This window comes from Rhodamnia argentea, chromosome 7 (genome assembly GCF_020921035.1).
Source record: "Rhodamnia argentea isolate NSW1041297 chromosome 7, ASM2092103v1, whole genome shotgun sequence".
Taxonomy (NCBI): Eukaryota; Viridiplantae; Streptophyta; class Magnoliopsida; order Myrtales; family Myrtaceae; genus Rhodamnia; species Rhodamnia argentea.
The window spans coordinates 27,717,973-27,738,464 of NC_063156.1; the positions used below are offsets into that span (position 1 = coordinate 27,717,973).

At 42.7% G+C, this 20,492-nt stretch overlaps 2 protein-coding genes and 2 pseudogenes across 2 annotated transcripts; all 4 read left to right on the plus strand.

Moving 5' to 3' along the window:
- The first annotated feature begins 1,022 nt into the window (after positions 1–1,022).
- LOC115733439 (1-aminocyclopropane-1-carboxylate oxidase homolog 1-like) lies at positions 1,023–3,252 on the plus strand. Its single transcript, XM_048282168.1, has 3 exons — positions 1,023–1,570; positions 2,400–2,721; positions 2,835–3,252. Exons 1-3 carry the CDS (start codon positions 1,023–1,025, stop codon positions 3,102–3,104), a joined length of 1,140 nt encoding a protein of 379 aa, XP_048138125.1. The 3' UTR covers positions 3,105–3,252.
- A 3,119-nt stretch (positions 3,253–6,371) lies between these two features.
- Positions 6,372–9,551, plus strand: LOC115733857 (annotated as a pseudogene).
- A 310-nt stretch (positions 9,552–9,861) lies between these two features.
- On the plus strand, positions 9,862–11,399 carry LOC115732270 (annotated as a pseudogene).
- A 4,543-nt stretch (positions 11,400–15,942) lies between these two features.
- LOC115732940 lies at positions 15,943–19,822 on the plus strand. Its single transcript, XM_048282160.1, has 6 exons — positions 15,943–16,490; positions 16,572–16,893; positions 17,009–17,257; positions 18,033–18,577; positions 18,809–19,130; positions 19,429–19,822. The coding sequence occupies exons 1-6, from the start codon at positions 15,943–15,945 to the stop codon at positions 19,690–19,692; spliced, it is 2,250 nt and encodes a 749-aa protein (XP_048138117.1). The 3' UTR covers positions 19,693–19,822.
- The last annotated feature ends 670 nt before the right edge of the window (positions 19,823–20,492 follow it).

Genomic DNA, 20,492 nt, shown 5'->3' on the forward strand with positions numbered 1-20,492 from the left:
TCTACTTGCAAGTTGCAGCTGGATTTTGTTTATTTGCCCTGGGCTACCTAGCGCCAAAGTACACATCCATGAGCCAGGTTCATGTAGAAGAGTGATGTCTAAGTAATGGTAAGCTTTGCTCTGGACACCAAAAATTCCCAAAAGAGTCCTAAATCTATTGTAATTGTGTCGGTTCAGTCACAAACTTTTTTTTTTTAATTAAGTTTTAAACCTTTTGCAATTGTGCCAATTCAGTCCATTTGTCTACCGGCGCTAACGTGGCAAATATTTAATAATATTTTAAACATTTCTAGAATTTTTAATTTTTTAATAAGTTTTCCGTCTTTTCTTTTTTGTTTTAGGGCTAGCAGGAAGTTGTCGGCTACCGGCCACAAAATGAGGGCCTATGAGCCCTCATTGGCCCCTGGATGAGGGCTTGCGATGCTCACCCATAGGCCGATGACCTCCTGCAGGTCCCGACTAAAAAGAAAACAAAAGAAAAAGAGAAGAAAATTATTAAAAACTTTATAATTGTTAAAATACTATTAAAAATTGGTCACGTCGTACCTGCTAGGTCAAATGGATTGAATTACTATAATTACAAAAGGTTATGACTTAACTAGCAAAAAAATTATTTATAACTAAATTGGTACAGTTGCAGTATGTTTAAGACTTTTTTGGTAATTTTCCCTCTTTGGACGACACCCCACACATCTACATGAATGAGCCTAGCCCTTGTTTAGCACCTTATGGCCCGTGCGGCACGGGTCCAAGTCGGCACTTGGGGTGCCGCACGGGCCCCGATCGGCACTAAGACTGCCGGCCGGGGCCCAATTTCGTAAAAAAAAAAAAAAAAAAAAGGTGACCCCATTTGGTATTTTTCTTTTGGACCTATTTTGGGAAAAAACCCTCACCTAATGGTCCTCCAAGTTTCACCTGCTCCCTCTCCATGTTTTTCTGCAGGATATAAATGGTCATGGAGCCTCACCCAAATGGGCACAACTCAATCACCTAAATAGGCTTCAAAGTTTCCACTTGCAAAGATGCAAACCTCGCCCAGTCATGGACGATCCATCACCGGCGGTGGACCACGCTACGACAGAGCAAAAGAAGCAAAGGAATTCGACGAGACCAAAGCGGGAGTCAAAGGCCTCGTGGACTCGGGCATGGCCAAGGTCCCCAGGCTCTTCATCCACCCGCCCGAGAACCTGCGTGAGTTGTCCCCCGACACGGATGGGCCCGCCACCGGCCTTGAGGTCCCAATCATCGACATGATGGGCTATGGGGATTGCCGGCGGAGGGACGTGGTCAACGACCTCCGTAGAGCATCGGAGACTTGGGGTTGCTTCTGGATAATCAACCACGGAATCCCGGTCGACGCTATGGAACGCATGTTGGAAGCTGTCAAGCAGCTCCACGAGCAGCCTGAGGGAGTGAAGAGAGAGTGGTATTCAAGAGACGACGCAAAGAAATTTGGGTACTACTGCAATAAAGACTTATTTACGTCCAAAGCAGCATCATGGAGGGACACCATCTGGTTTGATTTCTCGCGTGGAGTGCTGGACCCAGAGGCAGTCCCTCTTCTATGCAGGTCTGGCTCGTGATTGATACCCTATTTAGTAGCGTTTCCATGTTATTTTGAAAGGGAAAGAAACCAGTTTTGGTTACAAAATTCAATAGTGTCAGGGTGAGATGTCTCATGTTCAATGCTTCACCCTTTTTTCCATCTATTTATGACTTTCCCTTCTTCATACACACGGGTTCAATAATTATTTCCAGCACTTGCTGCAGGACTGTTCATATAAAAATGTGCAAATTGCGTCGTACCCTTTCATTGCAAACTTTTAGCACATTTGACTTTTCATTTGCATTCTAACACAGTGCCAGCCCTCGATCAAATTTCTTCCGACTTCCTTCATTTACTCGTTCGCACGTGGCTAATTGCCAACCTAACTTTCTTATCTTTCATTTTACATACAAAATAAAAGGTTAATACCACAAGAAACTGCAAACTATGCCTACTGCCACATAAATACCCTAAACTTTCTTTGTGTCACTAAAAACCCTAAATTTGCCCAACACAAATACCTCAAACCTTTTTTTTTTTTGTGTCGTAAAAAATCTTGAACTTATACTAGCATGCGATATCCTAGATGGAACTGTGATAGAGGGTATATGTATATGTCACATAAGTATAAGTTTGGATTTTTTCGTAACAAAAAAATAGTTATGGAAGTGAGCAAGTTTAGGACTTTTGATGACACGAAAAAGGGTTGGGAGTATTTGTGCCCCAAAACACTATTTATAACTTTCCCTTCTTTAAAAGCGTAAGGTGTTTTAGACATCTTCAGTGGGTCAAGAATGCATTTCCCATTGTGAAAGTCCAGAACTTTGACGATGCTCTTTTCACTCCTCTGCAGAGAGCCGGTTTTTGAGTACGAAAGACACTTCGAAAAATTGAAGACATCTATGTCTGAACTACTATCAGAGGCACTAGGGCTTGATTCAGATTATCTCGGTGGCATTGGGTGCATGAAATCCAAGAGAATGTCATGCCATTACTACCCAATCTGCCCACAACCAGAGCTGACTGTGGGCACTATCAATCACTCGGATGCCTCCTTTCTCACTCTTCTCCTCCAAAACCACCATGGAGGCCTCCAAGTCCGCCACAAAAACCAGTGGGTTGATGTGTCCCCAGTGCCTGGAGCAATCCTAGCCAACATTGGAGACTTCTTGCAGGTAGGAAGATCATTTCCATTTTGTCATTTATTGCAAATGCTTCCGATTCGATTAAGGTCGAGTTATCTTCGAGTCAAACAACGATTTTCCTTTTGCCCGATATATTGATGCAGCTTGTTAGCAATGACAAGTTCAAGAGCGTGGAGCACCGGGTACTCGCCAGGCAGGCAGGACCCCGGGTCTCGGTCGCATGCTTCCTCTTTCCAGGAGAGATGCAGAAGTCAAAGCCATATGGGCCAATAAAGGAGCTTCTCGATGAGAACAACCCACCCATGTACAGAGAGATCTCTTTCACAGATTATTTTGGGTATTACCTCTCTAGTGGCAATGGCATGAACGGTGAAGCTGTACTTCCTCATTTCAGAGTAAGCGAGTCCAAGTAGAGAGTACAAGAATGTGTAAAAGCGTCATTGAAGGTTTTGGTGTTCACATGAAATAAGACAGCTCTATCTTTTCATCAGATACATTAAGAGGACTACAAGTGAAAAAAAATTATTCAGAGTCCACACATTGTTTACGTAAGACTGAATCAGGAAATGGCAAAAACATGAAGGAACTAAACCTTTTTCCCTTTTCTTTATTTGGACCAAAGCAATGAAGGAAATTAAAAGGAATCCGGTCACCCTTACAGTTGGACAAGGAGGTGATGATATAACTTATAATCAGTGCAACTTTGTATTCTTAGATGAGGAATCTCAACTCTTAGACATGCATATAATCGATACCTCCCTATAGAGCACTAAACTCGAACCATCGGGGGAAACAAGGGAAGAAGAGCTATTCGAGTAATTGCTGTCTATTAAAGTTGTTTGATTAGTTAAACTAACGGGAGAGCGAGTCGGATGGTCTTTGAATCACCTACTTCATATGTATTCGCCCTTCGGGGCATGCTAATGGACTTACCAACACAGATAGACACTACATTAGTATAATAAATCCCGAGTGATGGACTGTATATTTGCTTGAAAGAAATGCGGAGGCCGCCGCTAGTCGAAGTGTCAAGTTGCTGATCGAGTTACGATGCAAATTGTAAATCTCATGTGAGTGAAAGTTAGGTGAATAAATCGAAAGAGCAACTTCCGTAAACACCCGATTCGAACTCGTATAAAAAAGATTCTAACTGTTCATTAACAAAGAAATCATGAATGCTTCCTCAACACAAGCCTTCAAAACGTCTGACTATCGGTTGCTAGAGCAAAAATCGACAATTGAAATACATAGAGAAAACTTTGCAGAAAAATCGAAAAAACCGTAAGATGTTTTTGTTTACTAGTTTTTTGAGTTGATTTTGAATTTTTTTGCCGTTGATATATTCTGAGCATGTTGAATGTTAGTTGTACGCTTTCATAACACCACCTATTTCAACTGCTGGATGATTTTAAAATTTTTATATTAGTGATCAAAATATCGCCAACGTCACCATTGATTGAACAAGACTATGTTTATACAAGTACAATTGAAGAAAAGGTCATGCTATTTTCACTCCCACTATAGCTCAAATATTTCCTATCGTCATGTTTTGACAATATTAACTTTTGTGGGTCCCACCTTTTTGTAAGCATCCTTTGTGTTTGGTTACGGTGTCCCGTTCGTTTTCTTCTTTGTCTTCTCTTGTGAGTCCCATTTTCTTCTTTTTTAACTTCTCTGTGGTCCCTCTTAATTTTGATCATGGTTTAAGAGTGGTCTACCTTCGTTATGTGCCGTCTACATCGCACTCATCAGTTTTTGAATCTTTAACTAGAGTTTGATACACAAGAGCACAATAGACCTAAAGGCTCTTGTTCCTAACAGCAATGAAAACACCGGGATATGAACAATTGAAGAGGAACAGGGCCACCTCATCGCATAAGGTCTCGGACTTGAGGGTTGAGTTCGCAATCACCTATTTAGCAAAAATCTCTGAATTTTTGCTAAATAGGTGATGGCTTGGCGATCAAGATTGGTGTGGAAGTAGGAGAGAGCCTTGAGGCGAGGAGGGGCAAATCCTCACCGGTCTTGAGGATGGGATTGTTGTTCTTTAAGGTAGCATTTTCGGTTTGCATAAACAACTTAGCGAGAGTGGGGGGTGAGCTCGAGTCATGGATTTGGAGGTCGGTAGGTGATGGTGAATCGGGGATGATGGTGATGATCGAGACCAAGAAGACAAAGAGGGAGAAGCAAACATTGCTGATGAGCTTGATGGGAATTCGGATGAGGGCTTCTGAATCTTTAATGGGGGGCAGGTTTTTCTGGTCTTCATGATCGATCATTTGCATAATTTGAGCCCCCTAGTCCTTTCTCTTTCCTTCGCGGCGCGGTACCCTGTGCCGAAGAAAACCCACGATTTTTCTCTGGGCGGCTCGTGCTCTTTTTTTTTTTTTTTTCCGCCTCGGCTATTTATGGGGTCCACTGTGTGCGGCTACTTTTCCATTTCTTTTGTTCATTATCCGACAAGGACTCATTCAACCATGGGGCCCACTTGCTTTCTTTCTCTCTTTACGGCCACAAAATCTTCACGTTTTCTTTTTGCAGCAATGAGATAAGCAATGAGATAAGTCCAAAACTTTATCTTGATCAAACTTGAGCATTCACGAAATTGCCACCGTACCAAAAGGAAAAAAATAAATAATAAAGCAGCATCAAGACTCCACTAAATATCAAATTTTGCATTGGGCTCAAACTCGAGACATATTTTAACACCGATGACGAAGGGTTCAACGTCTGACTATCTGTTGCTAGTGCAAAAATCGATAGTTGAATTACATCGAAAAAACTTTGCAAAAAACTTTGAGTTGATTTTGAATTTTTTTCTTTGTTGATATATTTTGAGCCATGTTGAATGTTAATTGTTCCCCGGCATCATTTTTAAAGTAGACCAACCCACGGTCGTTGAACGCTTTCATAATACAACCTATTTCAACCGCCGGATGATTTTAAAATTTTTATAGTAATGATCTAAAGATTGCCGACGTCACTATTGATCGAAAAAAGTTATGTTATACAAGGACAATTGAGTAAAAAGATCATGCTTTTTCCACTCTAACCATAGTTAAAATACTCCATATCATAACGGAGGAATAAAAGAGTATGTGCACCTGATTTCGAATCTATCTTGCTTTAGGCGGAATCACGAGCTCAAGTTCTTCTCCTCTATCACCCTCTGTATTCCTGGCTTAATGAGCCGGTCCTTCAACCGCGCGATATCTGTATATGCTCCTTTATGTGAGGCAGGTTTAGAGAAGAGACTTAAGCACTATTTACGGAATTTACAATCGAGTCTTCTCATTACGGGCCGGGTTCAACTCGGCACACACTATACAGACCCATATTAGACTAAGAATCCTTATAAATTGCCTTTTTTAGACCAACTCGTAAAATGATAGATTAATATCGTAATACGGTAAATTACAATCTCAATTAATATAAGCCCACTTTAGGAAAATTCTTGCAATGGATTCTGACCCAGATTAGGACAAGAACTCTACACCTACCACAAGCTTCCCGTGTTAAGAGAATCTTAGGCATTTGGTTCCCTTAACTAAACAATGGCCTCTCCAGCTCATCATCTTCATAACGATCACATGGTCATAGCCTGTCGTTTGATCAGGGCTCAAAGACCCTCAATCTTAATTAAGACTTCAAACTTCGTCACTACAAGGAAGATGCAAACCATGTCCAATCATGGAGAATCCATCACCTGTAGCGGACCACACTACAACAGAGTGAAAGAATTGCAGGCATTCGACAAGACCAAGGCCAGAGTCAAAGGCCTCGTGGACTCTGGCGCGACCAAGATCCCCAGGATCTTCATCCATCCTCCAGAGAACTTGCCCGATTTGTCAAACGACACGGAAGGGACCGGCCTCCCGTTACCAATCATCTATCTAAGAGGCTATCGGGACTCTGGGCGGGGGGGCATCATCGATGGGGTGCGCGAAGCATCGAGGGAATGGGGAATCTTTCATTTAATCAACCACGGGATTCCGCTCGACGTGACGGACAACATGTTGGAGGGCGTGAAGAAGTTCCATGAGCAACAAGTGGAAGTGAAGAACTGTACTCTAGAGATGGTACGAAGAGAGTGAGGTACTTTGGCAATGTAGCCTTGTTCCGGTCAAAAGCAGCAACTTGGAAGGACACTATCATGTATGAATTCCAGGATGGCGAGCTAGACCCAGAGGCTATTCCTCCTATTTGCAGGTATGTTCCAATCTTTTTTTTTTTTTTTGGCTGGAAGGCCAAATAATTTTGGCCTTTTTCTCTAACTGAGGACTGGTTGGAATTCAATTTAACGTACTGTGTCAAAAACCGGAAACCATGTCGGATCATCCCGCGTAATGCATTTCAATACAGCTCAAAGCTTGGTATTTGAGCACCCTTTAACAACTATTCTGCTTTGATCTCTCTTCAATGCTTTTAGGAATGAGAATCACCCACAACTGATTGTTGTTTCTTTTTTGAATATTAAAGCGCAGAAGAGACTGAACGAAGGATTTCTGTACGAAAACAACTTCGACTTGTGTGGGACTCGGTTCCTCTCTTTAAGGACTTGTAATGCTTTGGAGGGTCGAAAGCCCTTTCGACCTCAACCGTATGGGGCTGCGACAACAGTACCCTCCACGACTATACCTGAGACAGCCAATGTTGTGTTAACCATGTAACCTGACTAAATGTTCTAGTTTGCCAAAATCGGCACATCCCTCTGCCCTTATTGGATCAATCTTGGCAACTGTTGCATTGTCGGCCATAGGGATTCTTATGTTCACACTCTATCGTCGGAGGAAACAGAAACTTGGCTTTTCGGCTGAGGTTTCTGATGGCCATCTAAGCACTGATCAGCCTAAGAGTGCTTGTAAGGAAAATGGCTCTCCTTTAGCTAGCCTGGAATATTCAAATGGATGGGATCCGCTTGCTGATGCTCGGATCGTTAATGAGTTTTCTGAAGAAGCTTTGCAGAGCTTCAGATTCAATCTGGAAGAGGTGGAATCTGCCACTCAGTATTTCTCGGAGGTGAATGTGTTGGGTAAGAGTGACTTCTCTACCACATACAGAGGAATACTGAGAGACGGCTCTGTAGTCGCCATCAAATGCATCAACAAGACTAGCTGCAAGGCTGATGAATCTGAGTCCTTGAAGGGTTTGAATATGTTGACCTCGCTGAGACATGAAAATCTGGTGAGGCTGTGAGGATTCTGCCGCTCAAGGGGCCGTGGGGAGTGCTTCCTGATTTATGATTATGTTCCGAATGGGACTCTTCTAAGCTTTTTGGATTTGGAGGGGGATGTTGGCACCCTTGAGTGGTCCACTAGAGTTTCGATTGTGAAGGGAATCGCTAAAGGTCAGTGGTGTCTGATGATTTCCTTCTTGTTTCATCTGAATGGCTATCTAGTGAATTTCAATCCTTGTTCCATAATTTCTCCAAAACTCGAGTTTGGCTCCGAGTTCTTTATTTATCCTTGTGCTACATGTTTGATAACTCTGGTTGCTGCTGGCTATTGCCTTCTAAGTTGTCCTCCCTGCATAAAGCTTTTGTTGGATTTTGGTACTTGAATTGAGTTTTGGATTTTATCTGATGCTAGAGAGCTACCTGTAACCTTGGTAGGTTATTGTTGGTGGGTGCTTGAAGACACATTTTAAGCACTGCTTAAAAAGAATGCTTGTAATTCCAAATCTCCAAATTGAGTAAAGTGTAATGGTTTTACGTGCGGCATGAAATTCGAACATTCAAAAAAGTCACTTGTTTACACTGCCAAAGGGACATTTATGAGCCCAATAAGTGTTTTAAATGCACTCGTCAGCATTTTTAAATTCAAGCAAGAACCTTCAAAACGATAACTCCAGTTCTAATTTCTTCTGATGCATCATTGACAGTGCTTTGGATCTCTAGTGAGCAGTAACCACCTGAGGGGCTATGAAATTCATAATAGCATGGGCTAGTCTTTATGGAGGAACAAATTTAGGTGGTCCAGGACTTCCATCATTTGAGGAACACTGCCATTGTTGAATTTGCTGCATTATAAATTTTGCCTGGTCACTGCTTTGTCATGTACTAATATGGGTAATGCTTGTGGTGCTCAAATAGCATACTGTGGCGTTTAATTTAAATGTTTTTCTTTCTCTGATTTTGTTGATTTTCGAATGATTTTACGAAACAGGTATTGCCTATTTGCATGCTCACAAACCGAACAAGGCCCCTCTCCTTCACCAAAACATCTCGGCGGAAAATGTGCTCATTGACCAGCGATACAATCCGCTGCTCTATGACTCCGGTCTCCACAGGCTCCTCACGAATGACGTCGTGTTCTCGTTGCTCAAAGCTAGCGCTGCCATGGGCTACCTAGCGCCCGAGCACACGTCCACGGGCCGGTTCATGGAGAAGAGTGATGTCTACGTGTTTGGAATGATCGTGTTCCAGATTTTGTCGGGGAAGCAGAAAGTCGATCACGCCGTGCGTCTGGCTGCTGAATCGCGCAGATTCCAGGAATTCATCGAAGGGAATATCCATGGAAGGTTCTTCGAGTACGAGGCGGCTAAACTCGCGAGGATCGCCTCGCTTTGCACCAACGAGTCTCCTTATGACAGGCCATCCATGGAGGCCGTGATTCACGAGCTGAGTAATTGTAGTAGCTGTCTCTGATTGTGGGGCCTTACTGGATAAATGTTCCGAGAGCCATTTCAAAAGTTGGTCCGAAGAAGCTACCTGCGCGGTACCACAAATGTTGTAACCTACCGGCTTCAGCATTTTTTGGTTTTTGGTCCTTTGCCTTACGGCTGTGCTTTCTTCGAGCACGGTATGCGCATGTATAATTGCTTTGCGAAATAGTTTCTTTAGGAGTAGGTTCATTTCGAAAGTAGATTTTTGATATTTCTCGTCACGTGCTGCAATTGTGTGGGCGAAAATCGCTGTCGACTTTGGGTGTTTTGTGGCATGTGAGAAATGCTCGAGAGAAAAAATCTCCATCGACATGTCAGCAATTTTAACTGCTAGTTAATCGAAGGGATATGTTTTTCGTTGCTGATTCATGGGTCAAAGCACGTGAGAAATGCTCGAGAGAAAAAATAACACTTCCCTTGTTTCTGCAGAATATAAATGGTCATACAGCCTCGCCAGAAGGACACGATCCAATCACCTTAATAGGCTTCAAAGCTTCTGCTACCAAGATGCAAACCTTGGCCAGTCCTGGTGAATCCTTCACCTGTAGCGCACCGCCCTATGATAGAGCCAAAGAAGCAAAGGAATTTGACGAGACCAAAGCCGGCGTCAAAGGCCTCGTCAACTCGGGCGTGGCCAAGGTCCCTAGGCTCTTCATCCACCCACCCCAGAACCTGCGTGACCTGTCCTCCGACACGGATGGGGCCGCCACTGGCCTTGAGGTCCCTGTCATCAACATGATGGGCTATGGGGATTGCCGGCGGAGGGACGTGGTCAACGATCTCCGTAGAGCATCGGAGACTTGGGGTTGCTTCCAGATGATCAACCACGGAATCCCGGTCGACGCTATGGAACGCATGCTGGAAGCTGTCAAGCAGTTCCACGAGCAGCCTGAGGGAGTGAAGAGAGAGTGGTACTCCAGAGACGATGCTAAGAAATTTAGGTACTACAGCAATGGAGACTTATTTTGGTCCAAAGCAGCAACTTGGAAGGACACTATCTTCTTTGAGTTGCCGTTTGAAGGGCCAGAACCAGAGGCAGTCCCTGTTCTATGCAGGTCTTAATCATGATTTATACTCTGTTCCTTCACCTAAGACCTTGACAATTTTCAAAAACTATGCACCCTGTTTCCATTTTATTTTAAAAGGGATCGAAAGCAGTTTTTCGTATAACTTCAATATGGTATCAGGGCGAGATATCTCAAGTTCGATTCTTCGCACCTCTTTCATCCAATTATGACTTTCCCTTCTTTACACGCATCAGTTCAGTTATTGTTTCCGCATGATGCTTTCTTTCACTCCTTCGCAGAGAGCCGGTTTTTGAGTATGAAAAACACATCGAAAAATTGAAGAGATCTCTGTCCGAGCTACTATCAGAGGCATTAGGGCTTGATTCAGGCTATCTTGGTGAAATTGAATGCATGGAATCCAAGAGAATGGTAGGCCATTACTACCCAATTTGCCCTGAGCCAGAGCTGACTGTGGGGACAATCAATCACTCAGATGCCGCATTTCTCACCCTTCTCCTACAAAACCACCATGAAGGCCTCCAAGTCCGCCACAAAAACCAGTGGGTTGATGTGTCCCCTGTGCCTTGAGCAATCCTAGCCAACATGGGAGACCTCATGCAGGTACAAAGATCATTCAAATTTGTCACAGACTAGAGTAAGGTCATCTTCCAGTCGAAAGTTTGCCTGATTTGTTGATTGCAGCTTGTTAGCAACGACAAGTTCAAGAGCGCGGAGCACCGGGTCCTCGCCAGGCTGGCTGGGCCTCGGGTCTCGGTTGCGTGCTTCTTCTTCCCCGGGGGGACACAGAAGTCGAAGCCGTATGGACCGATAGAGGAGCTTCTCGACGAGGACAATCCACCCCTGTACAGAGAGACCTCTTTCACAGAGTACTATGGGTATTACCTCTCCGATGGCAATGGCCTAAATGGCGAACCTGTACTTCCTCATTTCAGATTAAGCGAGCCCAAGTAGAGAGTACAAACATCTGTATGAGTTTTTCAAAGAAAGTGTTAAAATCTTTAAATAAGGCTACGTTGATTGCCTAAGAGAGGACCAAGATATGGCCATGATCCTTCGGGCTGTGGAAACATTTGAATCTCTTTCACCAAACGATAATTCCAATTAAGTTGCAAATTTAGGACGAGCTTCATCATCCCTTTCAATCTCATCCGTGAGAGGTCTCCAAGTTGACATGTCGATCTCTCTAATTGGCAGAAGATTTAGGGCTGTCAAATTCGTGCCGCGACATCAGATTCGATCTACGTCTCATGCTGTCTTGTTGCTTTCCATACTGTTTCATGTGCTGAAAAGTGAAACGAAAGAAGGAGGAAAAGTAAATGAGGAATGTTGTTAGAGGTATGTCTTAAGTTTAAGCCAGTAAGGAAAATTAGGAAGTTTCCTAATTTGAGTCGGATTGCTAGTTTGAACAGGTTTCTAATTTGGATCCAATTCCTTTTTATGTAAGAAATGAGTTTTCTTTGTGAAGGGTATCTAAGAGGTTACTTCTTAATGAACAACACCTTGAAGCAATCCGAGGGTGTTCAAGCTAATTAAATCTTGTGGGTAAGATATGTGAATACCATTGTGAGATTGAGATTATTTCAAGAGGAATTGTGAAGGCCAAATACTGTGAGAGTTACTCGGTATAATTGAAGCTGGAAAACACTTCAGAGTATTTGAGGTGATCAAATGTGGTTGTAATCTTTGTTATATCGCTTAATCTATAGTATAATGTTGTGTTGCCCTCCAACAGAATAGGTCCCACTAATTGAACCATGTAGATATTATTTTGTTTATTATTGTTCGATCACTTGTTATCCACAACAAAAGGTATCAGAGCCAAACTTGGCTGAGTTGAAGCGAGGGAGGAGATAGGCGACAGATAAGGGTTTTTAGGTTAAAAAGGGGTAAATGTGGAATTATGAAGATTGAGTGAGGGAAAGATTGGAAATTAAAAATATACATTAACTCGGGTCTTTTGTATGCCGAGAAAGCTAGAGCAAGTAAGGAGGAGCCTTGAGTTAAAGGCCTTTAGAAGACCTTGGAAATGCTAACATTTGGGAAATGGGCTCTTCAAAAACAATTGCCAAACACTCTAGCATTCGGCTAAGAGACTTTACAGGCTCAAAGAACTTTGCAAGTGGGTTCCCAAACACAGCCTCATTGGAGCATGCTCATTGAGAGTTGCTAAATAAACAAGCGCCGGGTGTTATTCGGCTAAGTTTGACTTGTAAGGTTGCGTGTAACATCTTGAAAGAGAAACTACCGCCCGATTAATTAACACAAGTCGAAAATGTAGGAAAATCCATTTGCAACCACTAAAGTAAACTCGATGAGACATATGTTTCATTTAAAGATGGGCGAAATTGCGTCGATTGCTGACACAACGTTATATTTAATGTGGTCATTAGTCGATTGAGTTTGGTTGAGATTGACTTGGATAATGAGGCACGTGGTTTATTCTATTATTTTCGAGCCCGGTGGGGGACGAATTACCTTAACTTGCGCTTGTATAATTGCTTTGCGAAATATTTTCTTCAGGAGTAGGTACGCATCCAAGTTAGATTTCCGATATTTCTCATCAATTGTGCGGGTGAAAGTGGCCGTGAGTTTCAATGCCTGAAACTAGCCCTGTTGCCTTCGAAGTTGCGATGGCATATGCATGAAGCATGGCATCGCAGATTGAGAGAAACAGAACTTGATCGAACTTCCTTTCCTTTTTCCGATTTCGTTTTGGTTTTGTTGGTCGCGTCAGGACAAAGACGGTGGGTTAGGAAAATGATTGGAGAAGAGAAGGATAAAAAAATGTGTATGAAAGTTGAAACTTTATAGCTGAAAACAAAGATGAACAGAGAAGTTGAAGATGGGGATGAAGAGGAAGAAGTAGGGCTAAGTATGAGTCATTTGACCAAAGATTTGTCAACACTCAAGACCTTTTTTTTTTTTGCTCGAAATTGAAACTTCATTCATTCAACGTATCAGTTCAGAGAAACAAGGAAAGCTAGATTCAAAACACAACAAATCCCCCAAAGATTGGGCGGGGGGTGTTTGGGGGGCGGCTTTGATAGTCAGACTTTAAGTTTACTTAAAACTGCCATGCCGCACTTAAAAACTCTATAAAAAGGCCGCGTAGGATGAATCGTCAGAATATGTCGTCGGACATTTTGAAGTGATTGATTAAGCGATATAACAAAAATTAAAACAACATTTAACGAGAGAGAATGTAATATTTATGTACAAAAGTGAAAAGAAAAAGTTGAATAGTCAAAAGGTAAAAGAAGTAGAAGACTTGGTCTTGGTCATCAAAGGAGGGGATATCCTTCGGTTTGAGAAGATAAACGTAAACACTTCCATTATTCAATTGAAGCTAAAAAAAAAGATATTCCCAAGTAAAAGGACAGATTCATTGACCGTTTGGTGTAATTAACCGAAACTCGAGTTATGGCTAATTGTCATTGGCCGACTTTATCACTTAATTGAACGATTGAGGATTGATTATAAGAACTGAATAGAAGTGATAGGTGGACGATCAAATAGTTTTTCAATCTTTTAGCATATTTAACGTGTGTAATCAGGTTATTTAGATAGATGGTCGCAGATGTTGCTATATATGCCATTGAAATTTTAGTCTAAATAAGCTGAATCAGCTTCTCACGGATTGTGAACGCAATGGGAATCATAAAACTTTTCTCACTTTTGCTTCGAAATAACATTTCCTCACAATAGCTCTGTTTCATCATGACTCCCTACTTTGTAGATTGATTTCAGATGACAGATCGGTGGCCACAAGAGGGTATCTTGTGAACAGATAAAGAAATATGCAAGCACACACTTTAAGGCGATTCAAAATTGAGGTATTGAATCTCACATATAAGAGAAGATGGTACGAGAGTCAAATGGGAGCTCCTTTTTTTTTTTTTTTTTGGGAATTGCAGTCTAGTAAAATTTACAATATGTTCATATCTCTGTGTCTCTTCCAGCATGGTGATTGCAGTCTGATAAGATATCTTATTGTCTGCTAATGCAGGAGGCTTAACAATGTCCTGGACGGAGAGAGAGAGAGAGAGAGAGAGAGAGGTAGGCAAACAAGGAAAAGGTAAGAGTGAGCTGAGAGAAAAGAGTAGAAAAACGAAAGAAAGCAAGAGGGTTACGTTGTATACCCTCCTCGGGGACCTCGACGAGTCGAATTCTCTCCGTTCAAAGCCCTGGTAGGTGCTCGCACCCTTCATTCATCTAATTGGAGACATCTTTTCGAACCGAGTCCTAATTTGGGATATTTATTGATTTCTAAGTTGGTGGGTTAAAACTAGGAGTTTCTAAGCTGAGAAATCACGGGGGATTGAAATTTAGGGTGCTTTGGAGCTGTAAATTTTGCAGAAGTCAATTTGGATCAATTTGGGCTTACAGTTTGCCCACAGCAAATTTTCAAAGTTACAGGGAACTGCTGAACAGTAGCGAATTTTTTGCAATTTTAGCCCCGGTTGTGGCCCGGTTTCGGATGTCTTTAGAGTCGACAAAGCTTAGGATGTTTAAGTATCTTGAAAAAGGCTTTTGTTGACTTTAGAATTGTTAGAATCAGAGTTTGAAGGGGAAAGTTGTAGCGTAAACCAGTCCGGCGAGTAAGCTGCGCGTAGCAGACAGCAGGAAACATCTGCTACGTCGAGCCTTTCGTTGTTATGTAAGAGTCGATTGGTCGACGAATAAATGTAATTAGTTAAGTTGTTCATTAGAGTATTTATTACTCAGTTTTTGATCCGTTTTTCCATATATTTGACATAAATTTAGACGTGTCGGCTCAAGTAACTCTTGTAGGTTGGTGTTGGCATTATCAGGTGAATGGTACAATTTCTTCTTGTATTTGTAAACTCATATTTAAAAAATGATAAGTACTAGATAGGTTATGAGTTGAGAAAGAACATTTTTGTTGCATAAATAGGATCGAACAATTACTGCATTTTTTTACCAAAAAAAAAAAAAAACAATTATTGCCGTTTTATGTATTTGAAATGGAAAGTCATCTTTTGGCTATATGCATGAGCTGATTTCATCTACGTGATTTGTGAACCTTTACGAAAGGATTGGGAAAAGTTCATGATTCATGACTCTGAATATGGTTTGTAAAAAGTGTTCTGATATGATTGAAATACGAGAGCTATATGTGTTTTAGTTTACATGATCGACTTAGTGGTATATATATTCTAATTTATATGAAAGATTGTATGAAATGATCTGTGATCATCTTGTGACGTGATTTTGAGCTGGCTTGCGATGTGAGAAAGACGTTGCGAGTTTAAATACTCATGTATCCTGTTCCCCATATGTTGGCAGTTTTAAATATGAAAGATGGTCCGATAATTGCAAGTCAATCGGAAGCTATTTGTATTTGTTTGTCCAGAAACATTAAACCATGCACTATCTGGCAACAAGTTCCTATCGAGCTGACTATATCGGATGGCGACTCGGCACCTCCCACCTCTCCATTGTTTCTGCATAAATACAGATTGAGATGGTCGTACATATAGCCTCACAGAAAGGACACAATTCAATCACCTTTGCCGGCTTCAAATTTCCCCTTACAAAGATGCAAGCCTCGCCCATGCATGGAGAATCCGTCACCCGTGGCGGACCGTGCTACGACAGAGCGAAAGAAGCAGAGGAATTCCACGAGACAAAAGCTGGAGTCAAAGGCCTCGTGGACTCGGGCGCGGCCAAGGTTCCTAGGCTCTTCATCCACCCGCCCGAGAACCTGCACGACTTCTCCTCCGGCACGGATGGGGCTGCCACCAGCCTCGAGGTCCCAATCATCGACATGATGGGCTGTCGGGATTCCCGGCGGCAAGATGTCGTCGACGAGCTTCGCAGGGCATCGGAGACGTGGGGGTTCTTCCAGATAGTCAACCATGGGGTCCCAGCTGCCGTGATGGACGGCATGCTGGAAGCTGTCACGCAGTTCCACGAGCAGCCTGAGGGAGTGAAGAGAGAGTGGTACTCAAGAGATGACGCAAAGAAATTCAGGTACTACAGCAATGGAGACTTGTTTTGGTCCCAAGCAGCAGCCTGGAGGGACACGCTCTTGTTCGATTTCTCGTGTGGAGTGCCAGACCCAGAGGAAGTCCCTCTTCTATGCAGGTCTGAATCAGGATTGATAATACCATTCCTTCACCTAGAAGAGAACGTTCCTGATGCTTTCTTTTTTTCACTCCTCTGCAGAGAGCCGGTTTTCAAATACGAAGAACACATCGAAAAGTTGAAGAGATCTCTGTCTGAACTACTATCGGACGCATTGGGGCTTGACTCAGGCTATCTTGGTGATCTTGAATGCATGGAATCCAAGAGAATCGTAGGCCATTACTACCCAATTTGCCCTGAGCCAGAGCTGACTATGGGCACAATCAATCACTCAGATGCCACAATTCTCACTCTTCTCCTTCAAAACAACCATGGAGGCCTCCAGGTCCGCCACCAAAACCAGTGGGTTGATGTGTCCCCTGTGCCTGGAGCAATCCTAGCCAACATTGGAGACTTCATGCAGGTACCAGGATCGTTCACATTTGTCATTTGTTACACATGTTTCCGGTTTCGATTGAGGTCGAGAAATCTTCAGGTCAAGGAGTGGTTTTCCTTTTTGCCTGATTTGTCGATTGCAGCTTGTTAGCAACGACAAGTTCAAGAGCGTGGAGCACCGGGTCCTTGCTAGGAGGGCCGGGCCCTGGGTCTCGGTCGCGTGCTTCCTCTTCCCGGGAGGGATACGGAAGTCGAAGCCATATGGGCCGATAAAGGAGCTTCTCGATGAGAACCATCCACCCTTGTACAGGCAGACCTCTTTCGCAGACTATCTTGGGTATTTCCACTCGAGGAATGGCCTCAACGGTGAATCTTTACTTCCTCATTTTAGAGTAAGTTCTAAAAATATTTAAGCTTTAAATCACGCTTTTATCTAATAGTTTAAACTGTAGTCTTACAAAATTTTATATAAGTGAGTTCAAGTAGAGAGTACAAATTGTGCGAAAAGCTTTAATAAAGATGTCGGATTTCACATTAATATGATTGGTTTATCTTTTCAACAAAGTTAGGACCGTCAATCAATATCGTGGCATCATTCTATTGTTCGTGTCACGCTGTCTTACTGCTTTTCAAACTATTTATTGTGATTTTTTTTTTGTTCGAGAAAAACTATTTATTGTGATGAAAAGTCTTTCTTGGTACAAAAAAACAAAAAGGTCAAAACTTATTAAGTTATGTCAGTTTTGAGTTCATCGCGTAGATTTGAGCTTCTCTTGGTATTATCTACTTAAACAGAGTCCGCTTGCGATACGAACATTATTTATCATACCAACTTTGAAGATCGGTTTCAGTATGCTCTGGCACTAACTCAATTTTTTTTGGCACTAACTCAATTGACAAATGCCTAAATTAAGGGTTTCATCTGACCAATTCAAGCCATTCCCATGTGAAATGGAATCTGGCTCAGATTAGGGCGGTGGTTCCAGACCTACCCCCAACCTCTTGTCTCCTGGGGAATCCTAGGCATTTTGTTCCCTTGACCAAATTTGTGCAATGGCCTCTCTCTAGCTAATCATCTTCATATCATTCCCATGGTCACAGCCTCACATTGAGCAGGGCTCAAATTCATTCGATCTTAACTAAGACTTCAAACTTTGTCACTGCAAGATGATGCAAACCTCGCCTAGTCCGGGAGAATTCATCACTCGCCGCGACACAGTTTACGACAGAGCGAAAGAATTGCGGGAGTTCGACGAGACCAAGGCCGGAGTCAAAGGCCTCGTGGACTCTGGCGTGGCCAAGATCCCTAGGATCTTCATGCACCCGCCCGAGAACTTGCACGGTTTGTCATCCAACACGAACAGGGCCTGCCTCCAGGGCCCAATCATCGATCTGAGAGACTGTCGGGATTCTCGACGTCGAGATATCACCGATGGTATTCGCGAAGCATCAGAGGCGTGGGGGTTCTTCCAGATAATCAATCACGGGATTCCACTTGACGTGATGGACAGCATGTTGGAGGGTGTGAGGAAGTTCCATGAGCAAGAAGTGGAAGTGAAGAAAGAGGTGTATTCTAGAGATGGTATGAAGAGAGTGAGGTACTTTAGCAATGGAGACTTGTTCCAGTCAAAAGCAGCAGCCTGGAGAGATAGCGTCCTATTTGATTTCCAGGATGGTGTCCTAGACCCCGAGGCTGTTCCTCCTATTTGCAGGTATATACCTATGACTTGTGAGAGTTAATAATTGAAGTTGCTACGTGAAAAATCAGAACAACTTGGTTTTGGAGTATCCTTTAACAACCTTAGTAACAACAGTTGAGGGAGAGCCAAGGTGTTCCCCAAGTCTGAACGTGCATTCTTCCAAAAAAACAAAAGAACATAAACAATGCTACAAACCTGGATACCGAAAACTCACACACGGTGCTTTCATTTGCTCGTTTGTAGAGAGGCAGTTTTCGAGTACGAGAAGCATATGGTCAGGCTGAAGACATCTTTATCCGAACTGTTCTCGGAGGCATTGGGACTTGGTTCCTATTATCTCAGTGGCATTGAGTGTATGAAATCGGAGACACTAACATGCCATTACTACCCAGCTTGTCCTGAACCAGAATTGACTCTCGGTACAATTAATCACTCGGACTTATCGTGTCTGACTCTTCTCCTTCAAGACCACCACGGTGGCCTCCAAGTCCTCCATGAAAACCACTGGGTTGATGTGGTTCCTGTGAAGGGAGCAATTCTAGCCAACATTGGAGACTTCATGCAGGTAAAGAAAGTTCCACCTTTTATCTGACCTTATGCTCCCTGGCATACATAACATTGGAGTCGGTTTTGAATGCCCTTCATTACATCAACCATATAATGAGTCTAGACAATGTTTTCTGAGCAACCAATCGAATGTAGAACGAACTTTCCACGATACCCTGAGCACTTGAGAAGAATCATAAGTGAAGTAACAGAGCAATGTTGCGGCATGAGAGCACACTGCATTGTATGCCTAGCTCTTTGCCTTCATCATCTTTTGAAGTCATAACTCCCTTTCTGGTCTAATACAATGGTTGCAGCTTGTTACCAATGACAAGTTCAAAAGCGTGGAGCACCGAGTACTCGCCGGGCGGGTTGGACCCAGGGTTTCGGTCGCATGCTTTCTCTCCCCAGGCTGGACGCAAAAAACCAAACTCTTTGGGCCAATAAAGGAGCTTCTCTCTGAAAACAATCCACCTATATACAAGGAAACCTCTCCTTTGGAGTACGTCACCTATTATATATCCCATGGCCTGAGCGGCAATTCAGCACTTCCTCATTTCAGGATGAGCGACTCCAAATAGGGCGGAGTTGTGGAAAATCCTGAATGAGTGTGTCTTGACTGGTTATATCATTTATCTGAGTTTGTGGCAGGACTTTGCACCTGTCTGTTTCGATATGTGCAATAAAATCTTACTTATCTCAAACAAACCAGTGCCAAGGTTGATTCTTCTGATGCGTTGTGTAATGTGACTAGATGCCGTAATAAGCGATGGAACCATAGAATGAAAACCTATTGAAGATTTGCTCAATCGTTCTGCAACTTTATCAGAACAAATCGACCGTCAACAATTTACACCATATTTTTGGCTAGCATTGACAAGCATGTCGGCTTCAACTTGTCCGAATCAAAGAACAACTGACTCGATTAGACAAATTCTAGAAATTCAAGAACTCGTTAGATATGATGACGGCACTGGAAAAAGAGCGCAAAACCAAGAACCGAATACGTGCTGTTTCCTTGAATACTTTCACCCATTCACTTTTCATCGGAAAACAGTTATGGTCAAAAGAAATGACCATATGTTCACCTGAGGTGTTACCCATGATTTTCTGATACAAAGTGCGAAGTGGCCATTGTCCTTCTTACCACCCGCAGAATCTATTTCCGCCGAGAGGGGGCCAGGAAAATAACGACAGCATTACCAAGTCATTGCTGCAGAATAAATTGGGTCATGTAATTATTTGAGTAATGACTATGGAGCTCAAATAGCATAATGTGGCATCTGGTTTAACTGTTTATCATTCTTTGGATAGCAGATTTACTGATCTTCGTCGTCCTCCGCTTGCCAGTCGCAGGTTTTGATTTTGTTTACTTCCAAAT

Excerpts from the sequence above, each read along its gene's own strand:
- LOC115733439 (XM_048282168.1), top strand. The coding sequence starts at position 1,023 with ATGCAAACCTCGCCCAGTCATGGACGATCCATCACCGGCGGTGGACCA. Across the intron at positions 1,571-2,399 it reads GCAGTCCCTCTTCTATGCAG|AGAGCCGGTTTTTGAGTACG; the intron begins GTCTGGCTCGTG and ends ACTCCTCTGCAG. Across the intron at positions 2,722-2,834 it reads ACATTGGAGACTTCTTGCAG|CTTGTTAGCAATGACAAGTT; the intron begins GTAGGAAGATCA and ends ATATTGATGCAG.
- LOC115732940 (XM_048282160.1), top strand. The coding sequence starts at position 15,943 with ATGCAAGCCTCGCCCATGCATGGAGAATCCGTCACCCGTGGCGGACCG. Across the intron at positions 16,894-17,008 it reads ACATTGGAGACTTCATGCAG|CTTGTTAGCAACGACAAGTT; the intron begins GTACCAGGATCG and ends TGTCGATTGCAG. Across the intron at positions 17,258-18,032 it reads CTTTACTTCCTCATTTTAGA|ATGATGCAAACCTCGCCTAG; the intron begins GTAAGTTCTAAA and ends TGTCACTGCAAG.